General features: G+C 41.2%; 1 protein-coding gene across 4 annotated transcripts in view; it reads left to right on the top strand.

Annotated features, from left to right (window-relative positions):
• The window catches only part of LOC306891679 (NLR family CARD domain-containing protein 3-like), an 87,753-nt gene extending 82,770 nt beyond the window's left edge, over positions 1 to 4,983 (top strand). For all 4 annotated transcript variants that reach the window (XM_079452143.1, XM_079452141.1, XM_079452142.1 and 1 more), the window contains 5 exons: positions 381 to 554; positions 953 to 1,126; positions 2,180 to 2,353; positions 2,710 to 2,883; positions 3,979 to 4,983. In XM_079452143.1, the coding sequence (XP_079308269.1) occupies positions 381 to 554; positions 953 to 1,126; positions 2,180 to 2,353; positions 2,710 to 2,883; positions 3,979 to 4,015 (733 nt within the window). In that variant the 3' untranslated portion in view covers positions 4,016 to 4,983. The remainder of the gene's footprint in view (positions 1 to 380; positions 555 to 952; positions 1,127 to 2,179; positions 2,354 to 2,709; positions 2,884 to 3,978) is intronic.
• Positions 4,984 to 26,893: the final 21,910 nt, after the last annotated feature.

Below are 26,893 nucleotides of genomic sequence, written 5' to 3'. Positions count from 1 at the left end.
AGTCCGGCATGCAAATTTCATTCGCCAATTTTCATTGGCCTGTTCAAGTCAGTCAGAGATGATAGGTTCTCAAGTCAAACCCCATTCTGTCGACACAACGTCTCGTTCCCTCCATCAGGGAACGGAGGTTACATACGTAACCGAGACGTTCTCTGTCCTTGTTCCCTCAACACCTTGATGCTTCACACGATATCCTGAAACATAGAAATGAGATCAGAAGTGATCATTAAAGATCCATCTGTTAATGCTTTGCCTGTTATTCATCTCTGTGGCAAGTGCAGCTTTATTCACATCAGAAAGATCCATCATGCAGTCAGAAAACAGTCATAAGTGTCTTAATAACATTGTGACACACTGTTATCTTGTTATTTCTCTCTCAGTCTGAGTCGCTGTAATCTTACAGAGAAAAGTTGTTCATCACTGGCGTCAGTTCTCAGATCAAACTCCTCAAGTCTGACAGAACTGAACCTGAGTCTCAATAAACTGAAGGATTCAGGAGTGAAGCTGCTCTCTGATGGACTGAAGAATACAAACTGTAAACTGAAGACATTAAAGTAAGAAAATCCTTTAAGCAATAAAGTTAAACATGTGTATGTATTATGTAAATGAAGGTCTTCATAAGTTTATCAGAATCATCTTTATATGTAAGAGACTCAACAGTGACTGTCAGTCAATGACTCTCTGTTGATTCAGATTCATACAGAATTATCACCAAACTGAGATCATTTTAATATCTAACTTCAATATATTAAGCTATTCATGATATTATTGAGCTTTACAATCATCATTTAATTTATTACTTGTATCTTGTAAAAAGGGACATAATTTGATAAATTGATGAATAATAATTGAAAAATGTATTAAAGTATAATTAACTATATAAAATAATTGTACTCCTAATTATTGTCTAAATGTTATTGTCATTATTTCATTTATTTTCTTCTCTCTTCAGTCTGTGTAACTGCAGTATTGGATCTGAAGGTTGTGTTGCTCTGACTTCAGCTCTGAGATCAAACCCCTCACATCTGACACAACTGGATCTGAGCAGAAATAATCCAGAAGATTCAGGAGTGAAGCTGCTCTCTGATCTACTGAAGGATCCACACTGTCAACTACACAAACTACAGTGAGTTACTGATCAAATTAGTTAGTTATAAACGATTTTGTTGAATTCAAGTGACTGTCGAGTATTTTTGCTGTTTCACTTTTGTTCTTGTGTAAATTTGATGTAGTCACTTTACTTGTATTATGTTTTCTCTTTGATAAACTCATTCTTCTTGTATTAATCTCATGTGTAAGTCTCTCTGGATAAAAAAAATTCCTCAATTAATAAATGTAATTATATTATACAGAAGGTTTCTCTACATTTACATGAAGTTAACATGACATACTGTTCTTGTGTTTCTAGACACACACATCATGTTTTACTGAAGTTCACTGTCACTCATAGAAGTTTTCAAGCTGTTACGGTTATCAGAACCAAAGCGCAGGCAGCTGTTTGCTAAATAATAAAACTTTATTTAAACAAAGACCCTCGATGGGGAAAACATGAACCAAGACAAGACTGAAAACTAAAACGTCCCACATGGGGGACAAAAAAAAAGTGGTAATAATAATAATAAACTATAAGTCCACAAACTTGAATCCAGGAAACAGGAACACGGGTAATCCAATACAAGGCAGGGTAAGCAAGACAGACTAGGAAGAGTAAATGAGCTAAATGAACCGACAGAGACAGAGGGAAACTGGGGCTTGAAAAAGGGAAACACTGACGAGGACTGATGACACAGGGAGAGTGGCGGCAGGTGACATGAATGAAATACTAAAGGAAAGCTAACAGGAGGATTGCACAAGGCAGGTGAGGGGACTGAAACACTAAGGGGAAGATGGACCAGGGCCAGTGACAAGACTAAACTCTAATGGACCGCTAACAGGGAAACAAGGGGGCGGGGCTAAATGACGACACCGGAGAGAGAGCATGGCGTGACAAACCAAAACAATGCTCTTTCTCCACACAAAACACATGGGACTGACATGATCCTGCTACAAGACTCGAAAACCAAGACAAGGAGAGGCAGGATCATGACACAAGCTTTCATTGAAATGAGATCAACTTGTTTTTATTATAAATTTATTACTAAAGTTTTAGCACACTTTTGTTTTTTTATTTCTCTCTCAGTCTGAGTCGCTGTAATCTGACAGAGAAAAGTTGTTCATCACTGGCGTCAGTTCTCAGATCAAACTCCTCAAGTCTGACAGAACTGAACCTGAGTGACAATAATCTGAAGGATTCAGGAGTGAAGCTGCTCTCTGATGGACTGAAGAATACAAACTGTAAACTGAAGACATTAAAGTAAGAAAATCCTTAAAGCAATAAAGTTAAACATGTGTATGTATTATGTAAATGAAGGTCTTCATAAATTTATCAGAATCATCTTTATATGTAAGAGACTCAACAGTGACTGTCAGTCAATGACTCTCTGTTGATTCAGATTCATACAGAATTATCACCAAACTGAGATCATTTTAATAACTAACTTGAACATATTAAACTATTCATGATATTATTGTAAACTGACAGTGATTTACAATCATTTAATTTATTACTTGTATCTTTTAAAAAGGGACATTATAATATTAAATAATTTTACTATTAATTATTGTCTAAATGTTATTGTCATTATTTCATTTATTTTCTTCTCTCTTCAGTCTGTATAGTTGCAGTATTGGATCTGAAGGTTTTGTTGCTCTTACTTCAGCTCTGAGATCAAACCCCTCACATCTGACACAACTGGATCTGAGCTTTAATAAACCAGGAGATTCAGGAGTGAAGCTGCTCTCTGATCTACTGAAGGATCCACACTGTCAACTACAGACACTACTGTGAGTTATTTATTATTTTTAAATCATTATATTTCTATAAACTATAACCACACTGTAGGGTTTGCTTAAACTAGTCGACATGAATGCTCTGGCACTTCATTTAAAGCTTGATATCGACTAGTCGCGGGTCATGTGGGCTAATAAATATATTGACGTTGTTCTAAAGTCGTAGGCCGTCACAAACAAACTCGACACATGTTTCTGTTGTTTCATCTATTAGTGCTCATGACACTTTCAGTGGACTTGTTGTAAATACAAGTGAAGTTTGGTCTGTACACTCGCTTCAGATCTGAAGTAACGTAAAGCTGCTGTAGAGATCCACCTGCTGCTCTTTTACTACCAGTGACCTCACGCTTTAAAATAGTTTTATTTTAGTTGTTGTTGCTCTCGTGCAATAGATGAAAAATACTTTATTTGTTTTTAGATACTATATATTAAAAAACTAAGAAAATAAAGTCCACCCAACCTTACTTTCGTCTGCAAAACACAGAAAACTGTCGGTAGCCATAAACTTCTACTGTATGGATACAAAACCAATGACAAGACAATGGGGACAAATGTTTTATCAAAATATCTTTTGTGTGAAGAAAGTCATACAGGTTTGGAATGACACAAGGTGTAAATGATTAAATAATTTTCTTTTTTAGGGACCAGTTGTTATAAACCTGAATACATTTCTTTGTTGTGCTGAACACAAATAAACACGAGAGTTTGTAACTCAGCCGTTGTGGGTCACTATTGACTCCCATAGTAGTCTTTTAATTTTTGGGTGAACTGTTCCTTTAAGTATCCAGTCAACAAAATAATCTTTATTAGACACATTTTAGGACTAGTCTTATTCAGTGTATACAAAAATACATATTTGTTTGCGAGACATTTTTAAGTAGATTTATTGACAGTGGACAAGTGACAGAAATGTTTTGTACTCACACTTGTGTTAATGTTGGTGTGGTTGCACTTCTTGTATTGTGTTCTCTCTCTCAGATTAATTTAATATGATTTGTAAGTATAAAGTCATTGTGACATGATGTTGATAATGACTGAGATGAGTGAATATTAATATCATATCTGATGTTTCTCCTCAATGTTTTACAGTATTGAGCCTCGACAGAAACAATCACATGAAGAGTGAAAGGATTCCCTTCATTCAGTAAAGATCATCTGAGCCTTTTTCTCTATGAAGACTGTGACATCACCGCTGACGGCTGTGAAGCGCTAAAAAGTGTCTTATTTATCATTATTTCCATTTGTATAACATTCTGATCTCATATTGTGTATCATCCTGTATCTCTGAGCTCCTAAAGTCTGATGTGTGTCTGGTCACAATATATTATAACATGGTCAATGGACACCTACATTTACTGCTTTAAAGTTCATTTAATAAAGAATGAAATTAAAATAAAATACTAATAAAAAAAATAATAGTTTTAGGCATCAGACAAATTGATGCTTAAATGATCGTTGACATAAAACAATATAATGACTTTTTCCACATGTGAGGGAGTGTAAGTGATGATGAATATTGATGTGTTTCACACCTGGAGAGATAAACACCAAACACCTATAATGGACATCAAGGTGAAATATTCTGAAGCAACTAGAACAAAGAATGTGATCAAACTTCATATGTTTTATTGGTCATTTCTTAATCAAATGGTTCAGACTATGATCAACATGAGCTCACAGTTACACATCATATGTCTGTCATGTGTTCTGTCTTTAACATGAACTGATTTAATAAGCTCAGAGATTCAGTGATGCAGAAACTTTCCTGAAAGAAAACTGTAAATAATTGTTAACATATAATGAGCAAAGTATTGATCAATATATAAATAAATATGAATACTAACAAAGCCCACTCATAACAAAAACACTTTATTGGTGGTGTGGAATGATCTATAGCCGAGCACAGTATACAGATCTGAGTGTTTCTGTGATGTATTCACTGAGTTTTAGTCTTTATATTGTGATGTGATTTCAGAAATATATTACAGACAGTGATGGCTGAGAGCGCACCCTGTATATTTTCTTTTTTTTACAAATACACGTTTTGTTGTCAATGTACCCAAAGAAAAGTATAAACACTTTACAGTTTTATATGATGTCTTACACATATGTTTGATCACTAATGTCGAGTTGATTCTGATGCTATGAGAACAAGATCCAGCGGGAGGAGCGTCAAGATGACGCTGTGACAGGTTTTGTAAACTGAGAAACTTTGAGTGACGTGCAGGATAAGATATCATCCGAATTCTCTCTGAGAAAATCAACGAGTGATCCGATCAGATTGAAATCATGGTTAGGCTAAAGAAAACTCTTCCAACATTGAAGCTTTGAGCAAATCTCTTACCTCAGTTCACGATGATGTAATGGTTCTGCAGAAAGAAAACAAAATGCTAGAAATGCAGGAATTACAGCCGCAGATGGTGCCTGCGTTTGTATGTCAGATCAAACTATCTGACCACCAAGGGATTAAGGTTTAAGGACTTGACTGCGGTCGACAGAGAAGCACGGAATCGCCTTTGGCCGGTTGTGTTGAGAGCAAGAATGAAGGCAAAAATGAAAAAAATTTCACCGGAGCAAGAGCTTTCATCGTTGGGAGAGAGATTCGTTCTGGAGAAGATAACTGAACATAGGCTTGATAGACTTGTTGCAGTCTGCAATTGGCTGTATTGTATATGATTGTTGATCTTTGTGTGAGAAAGAAGAAAAACTGAAGAAAAGAAGAAATGTACTTTTGAGTTTTAAATCTGATGGTTAAACTGGATGCACTTGAAGTTAGTTTTTCTTCTCTCAATGTTTGCAACTGTTCAAATTCTTGGGTATCATTTGTGAGAATCCCATTATGTGAAAATTTTAAGTTTATACTTTTATTACTCTTGTGTTTCTTTATGAAACCGTTCTAACGCATTTATGTCTTTCTTTCCAAAGTTATGTGGGGAGGAGATTTCACTTCTGTGTTGAATGAAACCATTGATAGATGGCCTCCTAAAACTAGCCCAGGCCCTTCTAGTGAACTGGATCATGTAGGTTTAAGGGTCTTATAGATGTGTGGCGATGTCAGAATCCAGACAGGGAAGAATATACATGAGGACTCATCTCTTCATTCTCATATTGACTATTGACTTGTGTCTAATGATTTAACTAATAATGTTTAATGTATTGACAGAACCTTGCATAATAAAGGAATATTTATAATAAAAATACACTGTTAACGATTTGCTTGTAAAATGTAAAATGTTTAGTCTTTTTTCTTGTTTTCCAGTAAAATTGTCTACAAATTCTTGAATCAAGATGCATTTTCTCGATGAGCAAAATGACCTTAGAAAATAAGTCCTGTTTTTAGTAAAAGAAGAGACATTTCAGTATATTTCTGCTTAAAACAAGCAAAAAAAATCTGCCAATGGGGTAAGAACATTTGAATTGAGTGACTAAGAAAAAGGTGAACCTTAATTCAAGATTATTTTCCTTTCCCATTGGCATGTTAAAATCCTTCAACATCATATGTTACCAAAAAGAACCTTATTGTAAGTGTTACTGAAAAGTCAGTAGTAAAACAAAACAAATTTGAATAAGAAGTTGTATTATATATACATGGTGAATACTTACAGAAACCAATAAACCCATAAACCCAAAAACCCATAAACCCATTAACCCAAAAACCCATAAACCCATAAACCCATCAACCCAAAAACCCATAAACCCATAAACCCATAAACCCAAAAACCCATAAACCCAGAAACCCATAAACCCATAAACCCATTAACCCATTAACCAATTAACCCAAAAACCCATAAACCCATAAACCCATAAACCCATAAACCCAAAAACCCATAAACCCATAAACCCATAAACCCATTAACCCATTAACCCATTAACCCAAAAACCCATAAACCCATAAACCCATAAACCCAAAAACCCATAAACCCATAAACCCAAAAACCCATAAACCCATAAACCCATAAACCCAAAAACCCATAAACCCAGAAACCCAGACACCCAAAAACCCATAAACCCAAAAACCCATAAACCCATAAACCCATAAACCCATAAACCCATAAACCCAAAAACCCATAAACCCAAAAACCCATAAACCCATAAACCCAAAAACCCATAAACCCATAAACCCATAAACCCAAAAACCCATAAACCCATAAACCCATAAACCCAAAAACCCATAAACCCATAAACCCATAAACCCATAAACCCAAAAACCCATAAACCCAAAAACCCATAAACCCATAAACCCAAAAACCCATAAACCCATAAACCCAAAAACCCAAAAACCCATAAACCCATAAACCCATAAACCCATAAACCCAAAAACCCATAAACCCATAAACCCAAAAACCCATAAACCCAAAAACCCATAAACCCATAAACCCATAAACCCAAAAACCCATAAACCCAAAAACCCATAAACCCATAAACCCAAAAACCCATAAACCCATAAACCCAAAAACCCAAAAACCCATAAACCCATAAACCCATAAACCCATAAACCCAAAAACCCATAAACCCATAAACCCAAAAACCCATAAACCCAAAAACCCATAAACCCATAAACCCATAAACCCATAAACCCAAAAACCCATAAACCCATAAACCCATAAACCCATAAACCCATAAACCCATAAACCCAAAAACCCATAAACCCAAAAACCCATAAACCCATAAACCCAAAAAAACATAAACCCATAAACCCAAAAACCCATAAACCCATAAACCCAAAAACCCATAAACCCATAAACCCATAAACCCAAAAACCCATAAACCCATAAACCCAAAAACCCATAAACCCATGAACCCATGAACCCAAAAAACCATAAACCCATAAACCCATAAACCCATAAACCCAAAAACCCATAAACCCAAAAACCCATAAACCCATAAACCCAAAAACCCATAAACCCATAAACCCATAAACCCAAAAACCCATAAACCCAAAAACCCATAAACCCATAAACCCATAAACCCATAAACCCAAAAACCCATAAACCCATAAACCCATAAACCCATAAACCCAAAAACCCATAAACCCAAAAACCCATAAACCCATAAACCCATAAACCCATTAACCCATTAACCCATAAACCCATAAACCCATAAACCCATAAACCCATAAACCCAAAAACCCATAAACCCTGAAACCCAGGTTGCAAAAGCGGACCAAACTGTGACACTAGAGCTGTAAGAAAAAAGATATAAGATGTGTTACTTGCTCACAGTTTGACACGATTCTGTTTATTATAAACGTTTAAGATTAAAATGATCATTTAAATGTTTTCCCTTTATACATTAACATTAAGGGGTGTAAATATTTGGGATTGCATTTGCTATACCGTTGGGTGTAGTAGAGAAATTCAATGTGTTTTTGGAAATGCATTTCAAGATCTCGCTCCTCTTTCCGCTCAGCGTCATTACGTCATTAGCGGATCCAGCAGCGCTCGTTACCAAAGTACATGCATTGATTTCAGCTGATGGAAACTTATTTAGCATGTAATGTATTTTAAGTGTTGGAAGAAACATTGCTACAAATATGCTGCCATGCGAAACTTATTGGCCAACTGAATGTAAAAAACTCTGAAGAACATTAAACCTGCTTTTGCTGATATACCGTAAATACAGAAATAAGCGCCGCAAACCCATTTCTTCATCTGTTAGTAAAATCTGTTAAAAATCATAATTCTTATGAATCCTCTTGATATTACAAAATACTTTGAGGTAAATGCAACAACATTCAAAACAACTGATAATGAATCAATAGATTTGTGTTGTAGTCTCCAGTAACTGTATTACGCATTTATTATGTTCAAATTAAATTATTAACAACTTTCGAAAAATAGTCAAAAGCTTAAAGTACTTTAGAGGGATTGAACGATTCACTGCGAGGCCGCTGTTTACTGCAAACTTGTGTTGATGTTCTGACCTCTTATGGCTCCACACATCATGCTTGATTCATAAATTATACTGAATTTCGTCTTATATAAATATTGTAATATTCACTCTATATTATGTTTATTTGACACAGAAGACTGTTGTAATGGTGCTGAAAAGAAAACATAAACTGAAAGAGATAAATGTGAACTAATTTTATTACTTTTGTTTGCTGAGAAATGATCCAAAGTGTCATTTTATCGAAATGCTAGTTAATAAAACGAATACATTGTGAATAAGTATTAAACGAGTCAAACAAACAGTAAAAATAAAAACTCGTGATTGTTTGTTTTATTTAAGGATTCACAAAAAGAGTTAATGGCTCACAGGCAATATGTTTCTGATCCGGTCTGACAGTATTACATTGAAAAGAAGAAATAATATATGAGCTCATCGTCATCATCAGCTGCACATGAGTCTTAAAAAGAAACACATAAGTCATTATTGTACAAAAGTTGATTTCTTGATTTCTAATACTGAGACTTTATAATGTATTGAATCAGATCATTTCATCTGAGAAATCTTACATGTACAAAAACACACACATACTAAACCAATGAATATTGCCTGATAAATACCATGAGGTTCTTATATCTCCTCCTTTATGTGGGACTTCACAAACTCTGCTGCTTCTCCCTGATGTCACGGAACGCGGAAAGAGAACCCAAGTGCAGGCAGCGAAACAGGGTTTAAACAGGATTTTAATAAATAATAAACAGGAACAAAACAAAAACCCACGAGGAGGTAAACAGGGAACACAATAAACTGAAGACTAACACTTGACAAGAACTACAACACCTAGACTAACAAAACAAAACACTCACACTGACTTGACTTGACTATCAATGACAAAGACTCCAAGACATGGCATGGCAAAAAGCATGAAACATGTACAACGAACGAGCACAAGACAATAGACAAGAGGGTATTATATAGGGAGACTAACAAAGGGGATAACGATAGGCAGGTGTGGGTAATACGACACAGGAGGAGAGCAATACTAGAAACGAGAGGGGCAGGGCCAAATGACGAGACAGGAGAGAACGCATATTATGTCCTGATTGACCATAATATGATCCTCTCCACATAAAACACGTGGGTCTGTCATGATTCTGCCCCTAGACCAGAAAATCAAGACAAGAGCAGGCAGAATCATGACAGGACCCCCCCCTTTAATGAACGCCCCCTGGCGTTCACCAAAGGAGCAGACTAACGAGACAAGACTGACTGGGAAACGGACAACATCCAACAAAACATGGTAAAAAACAACAAGGGCAGACAGGCAAGAATAATCAATGGGTTGGGGTGACATAATAAAAATAACAAACAGGGGAGGGGGGGTGGGGGAACACAAGAGTTCGGGGGGGTAAATCCGTAGGGATTGGAATAAGGGGGAACAGTTCTTGTCCCTGGCGCTCGGAAGCGCGGAGTCCCAGGGGCTGTAGGAGTCCCCGGCTGAGGAACATGGCTTGAGGCCGGCTGGAAGGCCGGCTGAGGAACATGGCTTGAGGCCGGCTGGAGGGCCGGCTGAGGAACATGGCTTGAGGCCGGCTGGAAGGCCGGCTGAGGAACATGGCTTGAGGCCGGCTGGAAGGCCGGCTGAGGAACATGGCTTGAGGCCGGCTGGAAGGCCGGCTGAGGAACATGGCTTGAGGCCGGCTGGAAGGCCGGCTGAGGAACATGGCTTGAGGCCGGCTGGAAGGCCGGCTGAGGAACATGGCTTGAGGCCGGCTGGAAGGCCGGCTGAGGAACCTGGCTTGAGGCCGGCTGGAAGGCCGGCTGAGGAACCTGGCTTGAGGCCGGCTGGAAGGCCGGCTGAGGAACCTGGCTTGAGGCCGGCTGGAAGGCCGGCTGAGGAACATGGCTTGAGGCCGGCTGGAAGGCCGGCTGAGGAACATGGCTTGAGGCCGGCTGGAAGGCCGGCTGAGGAACAGGACTGGGCGCCTGCGGGACCACCGGACTCGACGGGACCACCGGGACCACCGGACTCGACGGGACCACCGGGACCACCGGACTCGACGGGACCACCGGGACCACCGGACTCGACGGGACCACCGGGACCACCGGACTCGACGGGACCACCGGGACCACCGGACTCGACGGGACCACCGGGACCACCGGACTCGACGGGACCACCGGGACCACCGGACTCGACGGGACCACCGGGACCACCGGACTCGACGGGACCACCGGGACCACCGGACTTGACGGGACCACCGGGACCACCGGACTTGACGGGACCACCGGGACCACCGGACTCCGAGCCGCCCTCCGTTGCCTCTTCTTCTTCTGCCGAGCCACCCGCCTGGTGGTCGGCTGCAGGAACGAAGTGAATGGGATGGGCGGCTCGGGATTGGAGGCCTCGGACGAGGACCCCAGGATTCCCGTCTCCCCCGCTTGCCAGTGAGACTGGGCGGTTGTGGAGAGGCTGCCGAGGCTGGAGAGTGGTGCGTGGCAATGCCCACAACACCCATCTGCAGAGGACCACTCTCGGGTATCGCTACCAGCGGAGATGAGCAAAATGGGTTCGATGAGGTCGCGGACTCCGAACGCTCTGCGGCAGTTACCCACACGGCGTCGAAATCCAACGGCCTCATCGCCCTCATCTCGGAGCGAGAGAGTGGCTCTCTGAGACCGGCGTTGAAAAGCACCGCCAGCTCCCCCTCTCCGAACGCACCTTGTTCCGCGATGTCCAGGAACCTCCCCACATACTCATCCACAGTCTCATTCCCCTGGCGAAGACTGCAGAGGCGACGGGCCAAGCTGGACCGGTCAGTGTCCATGCTGCCGCTGGGTTCTGTAGTGGCTCGTTCGTTCTGTCACGGAACGCGGAAAGAGAACCCAAGTGCAGGCAGCGAAACAGGGTTTAAACAGGATTTTAATAAATAATAAACAGGAACAAAACAAAAACCCACGAGGAGGTAAACAGGGAACACAATAAACTGAAGACTAACACTTGACAAGAACTACAACAACACCTAGACTAACAAAACAAAACACTCACACTGACTTGACTTGACTATCAATGACAAAGACTCCAAGACATGGCATGGCAAAAAGCATGAAACATGTACAACGAACGAGCACAAGACAATAGACAAGAGGGTATTATATAGGGAGACTAACAAAGGGGATAACGATAGGCAGGTGTGGGTAATACGACACAGGAGGAGAGCAATACTAGAAACGAGAGGGGCAGGGCCAAATGACGAGACAGGAGAGAACGCATATTATGTCCTGATTGACCATAATATGATCCTCTCCACATAAAACACGTGGGTCTGTCATGATTCTGCCCCTAGACCAGAAAATCAAGACAAGAGCAGGCAGAATCATGACACCTGAACCTCGAGCATCTGTTCATGTTTATATGCTCGAAGGCAAACTCCTGAAAATAATCAATAAGACATATAACATAAACAATAAAAATACACAAAATATTTAAAATGTATATTTATTTTCTTTATTAAATGCTTTTTAATGCTTTACATTGTTTTCATTATTACCTGACTCATGAATTTGTCTGGCAAGCAAGAAATCTTACAGTCCTGAAGTCCTCAGAATAATCTCTATTATGGACTACATTACATAATTACATTACATGCTTATAACACAACGATTGTATTTAAATGCTACATTTGTTCAATTATTTATTGTGTGTAAATCGTGATTTGTAAAAGCCATAACATTGGTAAATAAAAAACCATGGTTTTGACAATAGTGCTCAATACTCAAAATAAAATAGATTTCTACACTTTTACCACAAAACAACACTGTTAGATTGACTAGTGCACGTGCTCCGTACTAAACAACAAGAGGCAGAACAAGTGTTATTGTTTGTTGTGGGAAAAAACGTAATTTTTTAATACAACAAACCACAACAGCAAGTGACTTTGCGTTCCCTTCTTTATGGCCCTCAAGACCCTTTTGAAGACAAATGAAGGCATTATATGAGATTAGTGTTGAGGGTTTAGGCATCATACAATGTGGGTAAAGAGTTAACACACTTAGCCATCTTGAACGACAGCTTCATCTAAATGCCCCACACGGAGACGAGGAACTAAGAGAATATGGGGGTTTCATATGACATGTTTGGGTCACACATCATTTATTCTGCTTATTAACATCATCGATGGAGAATCAGTCTTATCAAAGCCTACATTGCTAATCTGCCACCTCTCACACCTGGCGCCAATTTCAATAAATCACGGGAAAATGTTTGATGGATGTGTCAGATATTAACAAAGCCAGTACATCAGTAGCGTTGCCATCCGTCTTTAAAATCTATACATTGTCCCATATTAAATAAAGTATCACAGTGTCCCAAGAAAAACATCAGAATAGCTCAAAATCAGCTGACAGAAAGTCCAAGGCAGGGATCCACAGACGATGTCCTTGAGGGCCACTTAAAGAGTTTAGCTCCAAACAGGTCCAGAAGGCTTTTTGAAGGAGATCCTGGAACAGTGATGGTCTGGTGTAAAAATGATCCACATTCAGCCTAAAGCCTGTTCCTAGAACCCTGATGTCAATCCCCCTCATCACCGATTCATAGCGGACTGTCTTGCCTTTTCATTACTGGATATAATGTTGTGAGGAGGCTTTTTAAGACCAGAACACTCTAAACACTTTCATACGCACAATCTTGTCATTTATGAATTTCATAAAGTACTGATCATATATGCATACTAGTGTCATAGACCTTTCTGACAATATAAAGTTTGTTATGATAAGATAATAATTTAAACAAAATATTGAAGTAAATGTACGTGAACCGCCAGACATTGAGCAGCACATAAAGTTTATTATTCACACTCTTGTCATTTATGAATCAATTACTCTTCTTACATAAATTATTTGATAAAACAGTGATGAAATATTTATTATAGAGTCTTAGACCTTTCCAACAATATAAGATTTGTCACAATAAGAAAATAATTCACATGCATAATATTGAGCCTCGTGTTAAAACACCGACAACCTTTAGTTTCATGTGTTCAGATTGTCATGTGTATGTGCGCCACCTTGTGGCCATTTTCAGTATTGAAGTTTGCGCAGTGTTGAGATTTAGATCGTGAACAAACTTTGCTTTGAGAAATATAAACCTGTAAGTATATTTACTATCTGTAAGCGTTCATATGATGTGTTAATATAATATTGATTCTTTAATAAATATAAAATCATTTTTTTTAAAATATGTTCATTATGTCCTCAGTTCTATATTTATGTAATGCTGTACTGTGTGTATGCCACAAGGGGGCACTAAAGTTTAAGCCACAGATGACGCGTTTGAGTTATTATGTTTGTTCAAGTTGTTTTACGGTATTCTTACTGATGGCTGTCTGACCGTGAGACTGATGTGTCAGCAACGAAAAATAAATATGCCAAGAGCGGCTAAAGATGATCTATCTGTCGTTTATTTTTTCCCGAACACAACGCTAACTGCAACAACAGTGTAACAAAGTTCAACAATTTTAACACCTAAATAAAACGTGTCACAAAAGTTACCGTTTGGTCTGAACTTTTTTTTATTGTAAAGACACATGATATTTATGTTTTACACTATTATAAAAAACATAAAGCACTTTGTTATTTTTTTAAGTTTTAAAACATTTTATTTTAGTTGCATATCTTTTTAATATGGGGTGTGGTTTTTAAAAGGTTTTTAAAAGGTTTTTCTGCAACATTACCTAATTGTAACCAAAATACAACGTTGTTAAACCATTTAATGTCTCATCAACATCATTCTCATATGACTGATATGTAATACTGTATGTACAGGTATATGTCACAATGGACAGTAATACACACAAATAAAATATAAACTAGACAAACAAACCTGTGTCTCCTTTCTGGCCTTTTTGACCAGCAGCCCCATCTTTACCATCTCTGCAGGGGAGCCATTGTGTCCCGGTATGCTGGGGACTCCAGGATAAACATTTACATTTATGCATTTGGCAAACGCTTTTAACCAAAGTGACTTACATTTGCATGATCCTATACATTTGTCTCTATGTGCAATCCTCTGGATCGAGCCAAGACCTTGATGTTGTTACCACCAAACTCTTCCCACTGAGCTGCAGGAAAGCTGCACAACTCTTCTCTGTCGCAGCTCATACATGCGGCCACAACTGCAGCTGGAGCAGCACAGAGACAGCAGGACTTTAACATCACCATCTTCTGCTCACTGTGGAAATAACAAGGTTTCTGTTTAAGCAGTATTTAAAGTGTCCACACTTGAGGGAGGGATATACAATATATATATTTTTATTATGATTATTAATTTAGTTTGATTATTAAAGTGATAATTGGTTTCAATATATAAAATGTTTACCAGCTTATATCCAAACATAAACAGTTATCAAATGATTGTTGAAATATAGACTTTTTCACATCTTGTTGTCTTGATGTGACTTCAGAAAAATGTGTATAGTTTCTCTCTCAACTATAATAAATGTAAATAAATAATAAAACAATAACAACATACTTTAGCTTGTTAAACTTTAAGTTTGTTGTTTAGTTTTTAAACCAAATAAAATGTTTGAATCAATCGGTTTAAAGTCATATAATCAGGATTATCAAGTCAGATACAAATGTTGTGGACAGGACGGGTCTTGAGTTCATGTTATCAGAATATAAACATTACTGTCAGGAACGCGGAAAGAGAACCCAAGTGCAGGCAGCGAAACAGGGTTTAAACAGGATTTTAATAAATAATAAACAGGAACAAAACAAAAACCCACGAGGGGGTAAACAGGGAACACAATAAACTGAAGACTAACACTTGACAAGAACTACAACTACAAAAACACCTAGACTAACAAAACAAAACACTCACACTGACTTGACTAGACTAGACTATCAATGACAAAGACTCCAAGACATGGCATGGCAAAAAGCATGAAACATGTACAACGAACGAGCACAAGACAATAGACAAGAGGGTATTATATAGGAAGACTAACAAAGGGGATAACGATAGGCAGGTGTGGGTAATGCGACACAGGAGGAGAGCAATACTAGAAACGAGAGGGGCAGGGCCAAATGACGAGACAGGAGAGAACGCATATTATGTCCTGATTGACCATAATATGATCCTCTCCACATAAAACACGTGGGTCTGTCATGATTCTGCCCCTAGACCAGAAAATCAAGACAAGAGCAGGCAGAATCATGACAGGACCCCCCCCTTTAATGAACGCCCCCTGGCGTTCACCAAAGGAGCAGACTAACGAGACAAGACTGACTGGGAAACGGACAACATCCAACAAAACATGGTAAAAAACAACAAGGGCAGACAGGCAAGAATAATCAATGGGTTGGGGTGACATAATAAAAATAACAAACAGGGGAGGGGGGGTGGGGGAACACAAGAGTTCATTGGGGGAACACAAGAGTCCGGGGGGGTAAATCCGTAGGGATTGGAATAAGGGGGAACAGTTCTTGTGCCTGGCGCTCGGAAGCGCGGAGTCCCAGGGGACTTAGGGGACACCCTGGGGGGCGGCGCTCGAGAGCGCGAAGTCCCAGGGGCTGTAGGAGTCCCCGGCTGAGGAACATGGCTTGAGGCCGGCTGGAAGGCCGGCTGAGGAACATGGCTTGAGGCCGGCTGGAAGGCCGGCTGAGGAACATGGCTTGAGGCCGGCTGGAAGGCCGGCTGAGGAACATGGCTTGAGGCCGGCTGGAAGGCCGGCTGAGGAACATGGCTTGAGGCCGGCTGGAAGGCCGGCTGAGGAACATGGCTTGAGGCCGGCTGGAAGGCCGGCTGAGGAACATGGCTTGAGGCCGGCTGGAAGGCCGGCTGAGGAACATGGCTTGAGGCCGGCTGGAAGGCCGGCTGAGGAACATGGCTTGAGGCCGGCTGGAAGGCCGGCTGAGGAACATGGCTTGAGGCCGGCTGGAAGGCCGGCTGAGGAACAGGACTGGGCGCCTGCGGGACCACCGGACTCGGGACCACCGGACTCGGGACCACCGGACTCGGGACCACCGGACTCGGGACCACCGGACTCGGGACCACCGGACTCGGGACCACCGGACTCGGGACCACCGGACTCGACGGGACCACCGGACTCGACGGGACCACCGGGACCACCGGACTCGACGGGACCACCGGACTCGACGGGACCACCGGGACCACCGGACTCGACGGGACCACCGGGACCACCGGGACCACCGGACTTGACGGGACCACCGGGACCACCGGACTTGACGGGACCACCGGGACCACCGGACTTGACGGGACCACCGGGACCACCGGACTTGACGGGACCACCGGGACCACCGGACTTCGAGCCGCCCTCCGTTGCCTCTTCTTCTTCTGCCGAGCCACCCGCCTGGTGGTCGGCTGCAGGAACGAAGTGAATGGGATGGGCGGCTCGGGATTGGAGGCCTCGGACGAGGACCCCCAGGATTCCCGTCTCCCCCGCTTGCCAGTGAGACTGGGCGGTTGTGGAGAGGCTGCCGAGGCTGGAGAGTGGTGCGTGGCAATGCCCACAACACCCATCTGCAGAGGACCACTCTCGGGTATCGCTACCAGCGGAGATGAGCAAAATGGGTTCGATGAGGTCGCGGACTCCGAACGCTCTGCGGCAGTTACCCACACGGCGTCGAAATCCAACGGCCTCATCGCCCTCATCTCGGAGCGAGAGAGTGGCTCTCTGAGACCGGCGTTGAAAAGCACCGCCAGCTCCCCCTCTCCGAACGCACCTTGTTCCGCGATGTCCAGGAACCTCCCCACATACTCATCCACAGTCTCATTCCCCTGGCGAAGACTGCAGAGGCGACGGGCCAAGCTGGACCGGTCAGTGTCCATGCTGCCGCTGGGTTCTGTAGTGGCTCGTTCGTTCTGTCAGGAACGCGGAAAGAGAACCCAAGTGCAGGCAGCGAAACAGGGTTTAAACAGGATTTTAATAAATAATAAACAGGAACAAAACAAAAACCCACGAGGGGGTAAACAGGGAACACAATAAACTGAAGACTAACACTTGACAAGAACTACAACTACAAAAACACCTAGACTAACAAAACAAAACACTCACACTGACTTGACTAGACTAGACTATCAATGACAAAGACTCCAAGACATGGCATGGCAAAAAGCATGAAACATGTACAACGAACGAGCACAAGACAATAGACAAGAGGGTATTATATAGGAAGACTAACAAAGGGGATAACGATAGGCAGGTGTGGGTAATGCGACACAGGAGGAGAGCAATACTAGAAACGAGAGGGGCAGGGCCAAATGACGAGACAGGAGAGAACGCATATTATGTCCTGATTGACCATAATATGATCCTCTCCACATAAAACACGTGGGTCTGTCATGATTCTGCCCCTAGACCAGAAAATCAAGACAAGAGCAGGCAGAATCATGACAATTACAGCCGACCAATGAAATCTCATTTACAGTATATGACATCACTTCAGGTATTTAGAGTTTTAAAGTTGTTATTAGATTTGCATTTAAATGAAACAGAAACTAATTTATTCAAGAATAATAAAAGGTAACAACATTTTATCATTAATCAATAGAAAAGGTAGTTATTAGAAAATAAATGTCATTTAATAGATTTTTTAAATTTTTGAGACAAATCTCCAAATTGTCTTCTGGTCTGAGCCAGGTTTAATAAATTATAAGTTTATGAATTAAAGAGAAAAGTATAAATATGTGAACAAATACCTCAGGCATGAAGTGTCTGTTTTAATCAACCGTAATCACTATATTAATATCAATATCTAACAATGAAGAAACATTTCTCCCTTTTTGAAAATAATCCAACATTTGATCATTTATGCGTAAAGGACTGGACATGTAGGCAGGTTAAAAAACCATATGCAGAAGTTTATTAAACAACAGTCCAGAAAGGGACGGTCAAAATACCAGGGAAGGTCTACAATCCAAATGTTCAACCAAGCAGACAAGACATATATGATTGTAAAGGATAAACCAAAAGAACAGCCAAACTATTGTCATCACATAAGACATGCAATGAATAATGATATAATGCTTGGTACACAGGTGAACTGGCAATACCATGACAATGAAAAAGATGGCCACATACAGTATACATGAGACAAATATATAAAATGTTGAGTGAATAGTAAGGTTTTAGTATTTTGGAGAGAGCTCCCCCTGGTGGTTGGATGTGCATCTGTCCCACACATACACATGTCAATAGTGCAGAAGATTGTGACACGTTCTATCAGATTTTTATTTCACATATGACATGATGTGAATCATTACAACCAACATCATCCCATTCCCCATAATCCACCACGAGGGCACCACAGTCTTGTCCACCTTTATAGTCATCAGGCTGACCTGAACCCCACTTGGTAAAAGTCAAGAGCTGTCCATCAAGGTCCATAAACTGCCCTTCTCTTTTTCTGTCTGTGACTCCAATGAACACCTTCTTACCACTCAAACCACTGGCAACAGATAATCTTAACAAACCTTGGATTTCAGCATCATCTTTTGGCAAAACGATCGTTCCACCAGCTGCATTGCAGAACTTAATCCCCTGATCAAAACTGTCCATCATAAATGTAATATTTCTGCCCAACCCTTCTAAAAGTATTAAATCCTGAAGCCTTCTCCATCATGGTCATTTTGGCAGTTAGCTGCTGGATCTCAGATTTGAGGGACATTGTGTCACTTCCAGGATGACCTGAAAATACATTTTATCAAGATGCTTTATTGATTTATAGGCTGATATTCTGGACCACAATTTATGATGTTTGATACCTGGCAAACCATTTAAACCATCACGACCTCGTACTCCTTGGGGTCCAGGTGGTCCTGCTTTACCTGGCGGTCCTTGCACATCCATTCCTGTGACAGTAAAGCAAGCAAATGCCTGAATCTTTATCTCTCCCTCTGAAAAACACACTTAAACTCTCACACAAACCTGGCTCTCCCTTCTCTCCTTTAGGCCCAATGGCCCCGTCTTTTCCATCTCTACCGTCTCTTCCGGGCACACCATTGTGTCCAGGTGTTCCTGGTACTCCAGCAAGAGCAGGACAGTTCAGGTTCTGTGAACTCTGAGGTTCAGCTGCATGCAACAGACCACACTGAAGCAACAGAAGAACACCGAGGTACAGCGCCGCCATCTGCTAGTGTACAGTGGAAAAACTTCAGAAAACCTTTCAAGAACCTGAAAACAAACAATGCTTCTGGGTAGATTATTTTGCAATGATCTTCCTAAACACAACCACAAACTGGTTAGAGCACAAAACATTTTTTTGGCATCTTGTGAAAGCTTTCTTACCAGTCCCAATGTGAGATTTAGCATTTATGTTACATAAAAGGGTTTTATCTTTTTATCTGAATTTGTCTTTTCACCACCCACAATTTCATATTTATATCATACACGATGTCAAACCGATTTTTAAATATATCAAATGAAAGCTCTCACTCAAGATTATCACTGTATATTTCCCTTATTTAACACTTTAGAGTAACACAACACAATAATTGTCAAGTGAAGTCAAGTCATCTTTATTTTTATAGCGCTTTTTACAATGTTCATTATTACAAAGCAGCTGTACAAGTAAACATTGACTATAAGTAAAACATAAAAGGTTATGCAAGTCAAAACACAGGTAAAATATCAGACACACTATAAATTCCTCTATGCAGTGTTAATGAAATAAAACTATAAAATTCTAGAAGCCAGGCAAACAAACCCTCAGAGGGAGACCAGGCCTAACCAGCGGATCCCAGTTCACCTCTGGCAAAAGCTGCAGCCTCTGCACAAGCTCGACAGTGCGCGCACAACAAGGCAAAATAGATTATCATTATTAATAGCGGCTAAAATTTTGTAGTTGTCACGTCCTTTGTCCAGCTCTATCATCACAGATTTTGTCAGGTCTGGGTATGGACTGTGTCCTGCCCGCTCTGGTACCCTTGGAACAATGAGACTGGCTGAGAGTAGAGGACTGTTCTGCACTATTTGAAGTAACAAATGCATCAGTTGTTACTGGAAGTGTTCCTGGTTGCGGTTGATCTGACTAGTGCAGCCTAAACCTTCATAATATTTATATTATAATAGTGTAGTGTATGCAAGATTAGTCCCCAAAGACTACAAGAGGGCCGCCGTCCTCCGGGAATGATGAGATTTAAATATACAGGAAAACTAAACCAGACACAGGTGAAACTAATGATTGACTATATGAACAAACAGAACAATAAACAGAACCTGAACGTGACACTTATAGATTATAAATGTTATTTTTTCTGGAACAGAGAAACAGTTTGATGCTGCAATGCTGGACATTAGTCTGATTTGAAAACATATCGTCTCATAGTAAGGTAGTGTTGTGGAATTTTCTTATTCCTTAATCAAGGTGAGTCAATTTTGACAAACGCAATATACAGAGACATCAGGTACTTTGCAAAGTATTTTATTGTCGTTTAATCTGCGTCATAAGCAATGAGATGGTGCAGAGCAAAGGCCCTCTTTCCTCCTGCACCCATAGTATATATATGATTAAAAATGTGACACCCCCTCCCTTTGCCCCCTAACAAGAATCCCGAGCTGGTTTACGAGAAGTTCCGTTATTCCAAACAGAACATCTTGGTCTCTGCTCGAGGGCAAAGGCAGAGTGGTATGACGTGTATAGAGAAAAACATGATAACAAAAAGAAAGAAAACATAGATAAACACTTCGTAAACATATAGACAGACACATCAAGAAGCTAGACTAGAAAATTTCCATTACATTCCCCCCTTTTATCATATATGATAACCAAAATCTTTATACTTTGACCATGTAAGATGAGCAACGCCCTTTCTCTTACAGGTTTCATTCTTCTATCTAAACAGTTCTTAAAATCCCACTAGAATTGGTAACACCACCTGCTTCAGCCCCGCTCCCCAACTTTAGCAATTCCACCACTTCAACAGGCTGTTTAGTCATATCATCCGGCTTCCTGAATGTAGAAACAACAACTGACCCTGAGCATTTTACACACACAATGCTTTTCTCTGCGGTGATCACATCTAAAACTAACCTACCCTGCAATCCTAATTCCCTACTTCCAAACTGTTCAATTCTGTACTTTACTTACCACCTGGTTCTCTGCACTCTGTCTTTCCTTCGGCCTTGTTGGTGCTGTTTGCAACTGTCAACCGGGTTGTGACTTTGCAGGGTGACCCTTCAGCCTTTTCCGGTCCTCTAATCTCAGAGGACTGACTTTCCATGCCTGCTCGAGTCGCATACACCACCAACAACTGTCATTCACTCCAACCTCTTTCTTTTCTATCAGTGCCAATGCACATGCCTTATTGCCTTTGCATTGGTATACTGCCATTCTCGTATCTACCTTCTAGCTCTGCTTCTCCTGCCTCCTTTTCTGCCTGCTCTGCGGCCTGAAAATTCCTTGGCTGAAATTATATCTGAAGCTTCTGACCTGTGTCTTTCCCCCTCGTCCACCACACCAATACTGACCTGCTTAAACCTTCATCACTTGCTTAAACCCTCATCACTTGCTTATCCCCACTCTTATTGGGAAGTTCCTCCCGTTACCTCATATTTAAAACACTTTCTTTTGCCTTTTTATTTGGCCGTCCCTGGGGGACATAATGGCCCACATTTTAAATTTTGTTTCCTTATCCACCACATCACCTGAGGTACACGTACCTCTACACAAATACATATTTGTTCCCCAGTACCTAGCAGAATTAGGGTAACACTGTCCCTCCCCATACCATTTTATTAAACTTGGAATATAGTGTTGCACAAAAAAATTCTATAATCTCTAATTTCTCGGGGTTCGATGCATCCCCGACTTCGAACAGTTGATTCCCTTTGTCTGCACGACCATTGCGAAGAGCCATACGGTTGGAGTTGCCCCTCCTTGGACACCTTTTTGCTGTGGGAGGTGTGTCTTTCCTACGACTTCCTGGAAGCTGTGTAATGATTTGTCAGCTCCATTTGCTACTGCTCTTTTGACCTGCACAAACATTTTGAGAGCAAAAACACAAAAACACATTGCCTTGTAACATCCCCCCTTTTGACGCGTGGTCTAGGCCATGCGTCAAAATCGCAAAAGCAGGTGTAACCGGCCCAATTCTGACCATCAGACGATTAAGGGCTCTATTACGATCTGCGTTGTGTTGTGTAATTGAAGGAAAACATAGGACAACTGGATCTGCTGCTGGTCTGGAGAGTTTATTTTCTGTGGCTGGATGGAATAGAGATACAGCATGAAATGTTTGCTGCTGTGATTTTATCACCTCTCCTCAGCGCGCTCAAAGCATACTTAGGACATCACAATAACAGTAAATGGTCAAATTAACAATAAAATGGATGAAGACACATTACAAACAATATTTAAGGAACATAAATCGTCACAACAATTAATAAATTGTCACAATGAACAAATATAAACCATACCTGGATGGAATAGAGATACAGCATGAAATGTTTGCTGCTGTGATTTTATCACCTGCACAGATCAAAGACCAATTCATAAATCGGCCAAAATCACCGCATTCAATTGACGCACACACATACTCAAACCGCTGTACTCCGCTATAAAACCATTATATCCAATCCATCCATGCATAAAACACTTCGTAATACATTTCTAACACTTTAAACATGAATATAACTGAATATCATGTACTCAATTCAACTTCTATGAACTTTTATACATAATATTGAAGGAGCACCGCTAGCAGCTTACCTCTCCTCAGCGCGCTCAAAGCATACTGAGGACGCAGCACGGCCAGAACAGTAATGACATCATGACGTCGGTACAATTAAACATAAAACTCTTTTTCCAAAATAACACTTAAGTTCAAAACTAAATTATGTTTTCTTAGACAAAATAATACAGAAATAAAACAAAATAAAAACTGACAGGAAGGATAATTAGTGAAACATTCATTCACATTGTGAACACACTGTAAATATAAACATCCGTCACATTCACCCCTCCTGAATTTCACTAATATCCTGACCAAATAACACATTTGATCCAACAGACCTAGATTTTTAACGAAACTCATTCGTAGTTCAACATAGTAAGTTACCCGCTTTACAGGTCAAGAAAAGTCCAAGGTTGATCAAGTCTTAGACATTCTCAGAACAGTATGCTGCCTTGTACAACATCCAATAATCTGGTCTAAATTACACTTCGTGAAATTCACGTCTTGCATACATTTTCACAGTATTTCCTAGAACCAAATACCTTTTAAAATAGAGAAAGAAATGATTCTGATCTCCTTGCTAAGGATGACCCCATTCTCTGAACATAAAATGGTCTCTGTGCCATGGACTCAATTAAACGGTTGACTTTTCTGACCACCCTCCCTGCACGGGTCCTAACACCCAATGTGTCATTTGGAATTTGTGCTTGTGTGTCAGTTGGAATTTGTGCTTGTGTGCCAGTACTACTGTTATCATGCGTGTCATTCACAGTTTCTGTTAATGAGTCAGGACTACTAGCAGAAGATTCGATCCCTATGACAGGTACGTGATCAGAACCCCCAACAGCTTCATTTTCACTGGGATTTTGTTCGCAGACACTTCTTCGACTGTAGACTGAATGATCAGATTCCAGAGCATCATCTCGGCCTTCAAGCACCCATGCCCTCGTTCTCTCATCAGAACTCTCCTCTTCCAACGAGTCAGACAACTCAGACACACAAGACTCGCTCTCCACATTGTCAGCTTTAGACTGTATGTCCATGTCATCTTGAGGTGGTTCAATGGGTAGGAAGCTGATATCCAGAATCAGATTTCGATGCACCACTTTGGATTTGCCTTCCTCGTCAACCAGTTTGTATATGTTTGTCTGAAGGTTCCGATCCTTTACAGTATAGACAGTTGGGTCCCATTTATCGGCGAGCTTTCTCTTTCCTCTTTCACTCTTGTTTGCAAGGAGCACTCTGTCTCCGATGTTCAAACATGTACCCTTAACCTTCCGATTGTAACCCTTGGCCTGCTTTTTCTGCTCTTTTTCAGTGTGTTTCTGAGCAATGCGAGTTGCTTCATGCAGGTAAGACATGAGGGTTTTCGCATAGCTGCCATGGTCAACAATCACCGGGTCATGTAACACCTGCCCAAACATGACATCAACAGGTAGTTTTGGGATGCGACCAAACATTAACTGGAATGGGGCATAACCAGTGGTCTCATGTACTGTGGCATTATATGCGAATGTCAGAGTCTGTATCTGCTCGGGCCACTTGTGCTTCTCCTTGAGTGGCAGAGAACGAAGCATAGTGCCCAGAGTCCGATTAAACCGCTCTGTCCCACCGTTTCCCATCGGGTGGTATGCTGTAGTGTGGGATTTTTCAATACCTGCCAGCTTGAGCAGTTCTGCTATGAGGGTACTTTCAAAGTTGGTCCCTTGATCCGTATGAATGCGTGTTGGAAAACCAAAAACGCAAAAGACGTGATCCCACAGCTTCTTTGCAATTTGTTTTGCCTTTTGGTTTACACATGGAAAAGCATGTGCCAACTTTGTGAAGTGATCAGTCACAACTAATACGTCTACAGAACGCTGCTTGCTGTCCTCGGCACTCCAAAAATCCAAACATACTAGCTCCATAGGGGTAGAAGTTCTAATGCTCTCAAGCGGGGCTCGTGCAGATGGCTCTGGTGTTTTGGCCAATATACACCTCTGACAACACTTGACGTAGTCCCTTATGTCACGCTCCATTCTAGGCCAGAAAAAGCGTTGTCGGGTTAGCTGGAGAGTTCTTGACTGTCCCTGATGCCCAGCAAAATCGTGTACGCCGGTTAAGGCTTCAATCTTAAGACTAGAAGGAAGTACAAGTTGAAACCTCTTGTGCTTGCTTAGAGGATCTTTCGAGACACGATAGACTACTCCATCTTGAATCTTCAGCCGATCCCATTGCTTAAGAAGAGCTAGAGCCCTGGCATCCATTCCAACCCTCTCTCGCCTTGATGGACGCTTCTTCTGATTCAGATAGGGCATAATTTTTGAGATGACTGGATCTGACTCTTGGGCATGTTGGATTTCCTCAAGGGGGATTGCAGAAATTGTGTCATAACCAAGCGGCACTGCATCCTGAATAGCCTGAATTGCCTGCATAGCCCTCAGCTCAGTTACAGTCTCCCATTGATTATGGAGGTTCAAATGAGTTCCGACTGCTGTGTGATCACAGAACACTGCAGAATTCGGCTGAAGACTGTTCATTTGTAAACGGAAAGTGTCTTGAATTCCGTCTTCAGTTACACCTGCAGCTTCAGTGAGTAAACCACCATATCGCTCTGTAAGGAGCCTGTGACTGACTGTTTTTGCAAAAGGATCTCGGCTCAAAGCGTCAGCCACAATGTTCTTCTTTCCAGCAATATGTTTGAGGTCAAAGGTGTAAGCCGCAAGCTTAGATACCCAGCGCATTTCGCAAGCATCGAGTTTAGCCTTGGTTAGAATATAAGTGAGCGGGTTATTGTCCGTCCATACAGTGAACGTGTGGCCCTTCAACCAATGACTGAATTTCTCACACACGCTCCACTTTAAGGCTAAAAACTCGAGTTTGTGTGCCGGATACCTCTTCTGAGAGCTACTTAGGGACTTACTTGCGAATGCAATGGGACGAGCTTTCTCCTCACATGCTGGTATTTGTGATAACACAGCCCCAAGTCCATCCAGAGAAGCATCAATCGACAAGATCAATGGAAGAGAAAAGTCAGGATGTGCCAAGACCACACTATCCAGTAGGCTCTCTTTCAGCTTAGAAAGGGCATCATCACACTCTAAAGTCCAGTCAGTTGGCTTGAGTTTTCTGTATGTGCCTGCCTTGGCCTCGGTTCTGACCTTTGACTTCTTTTTCTGTCCGGCTGTTAGGGAGAAGAGTGGTTTGGCTACGGAAGAGCAATTTGGGATGAAGTGCTGGTAATAAAGGATCATTCCCAAAACAGACTTAATCCTCCTCACAGATGGAGTGCACCCATCTTCTTCCATGAGATCAGCTTTTGACAGCTTGACTATGGCCTCAACCTTCGAAGGATCAACAGAAACACCGCTTCCATCAATGATGTGACCTAAAAATTTGACGGATGCCCTCATCAGATGGCACTTTTTTGGACTTAACTTGAGA

Source organism: Barbatula barbatula (genome assembly GCF_947034865.1).
Source record: "Barbatula barbatula genome assembly, chromosome: 3".
In the NCBI taxonomy this organism is placed as follows: Eukaryota; Metazoa; Chordata; class Actinopteri; order Cypriniformes; family Nemacheilidae; genus Barbatula; species Barbatula barbatula.
The sequence above is the reverse complement of the archived record's forward strand: the minus strand, read 5'-3'. Positions and strand labels throughout refer to the sequence as shown.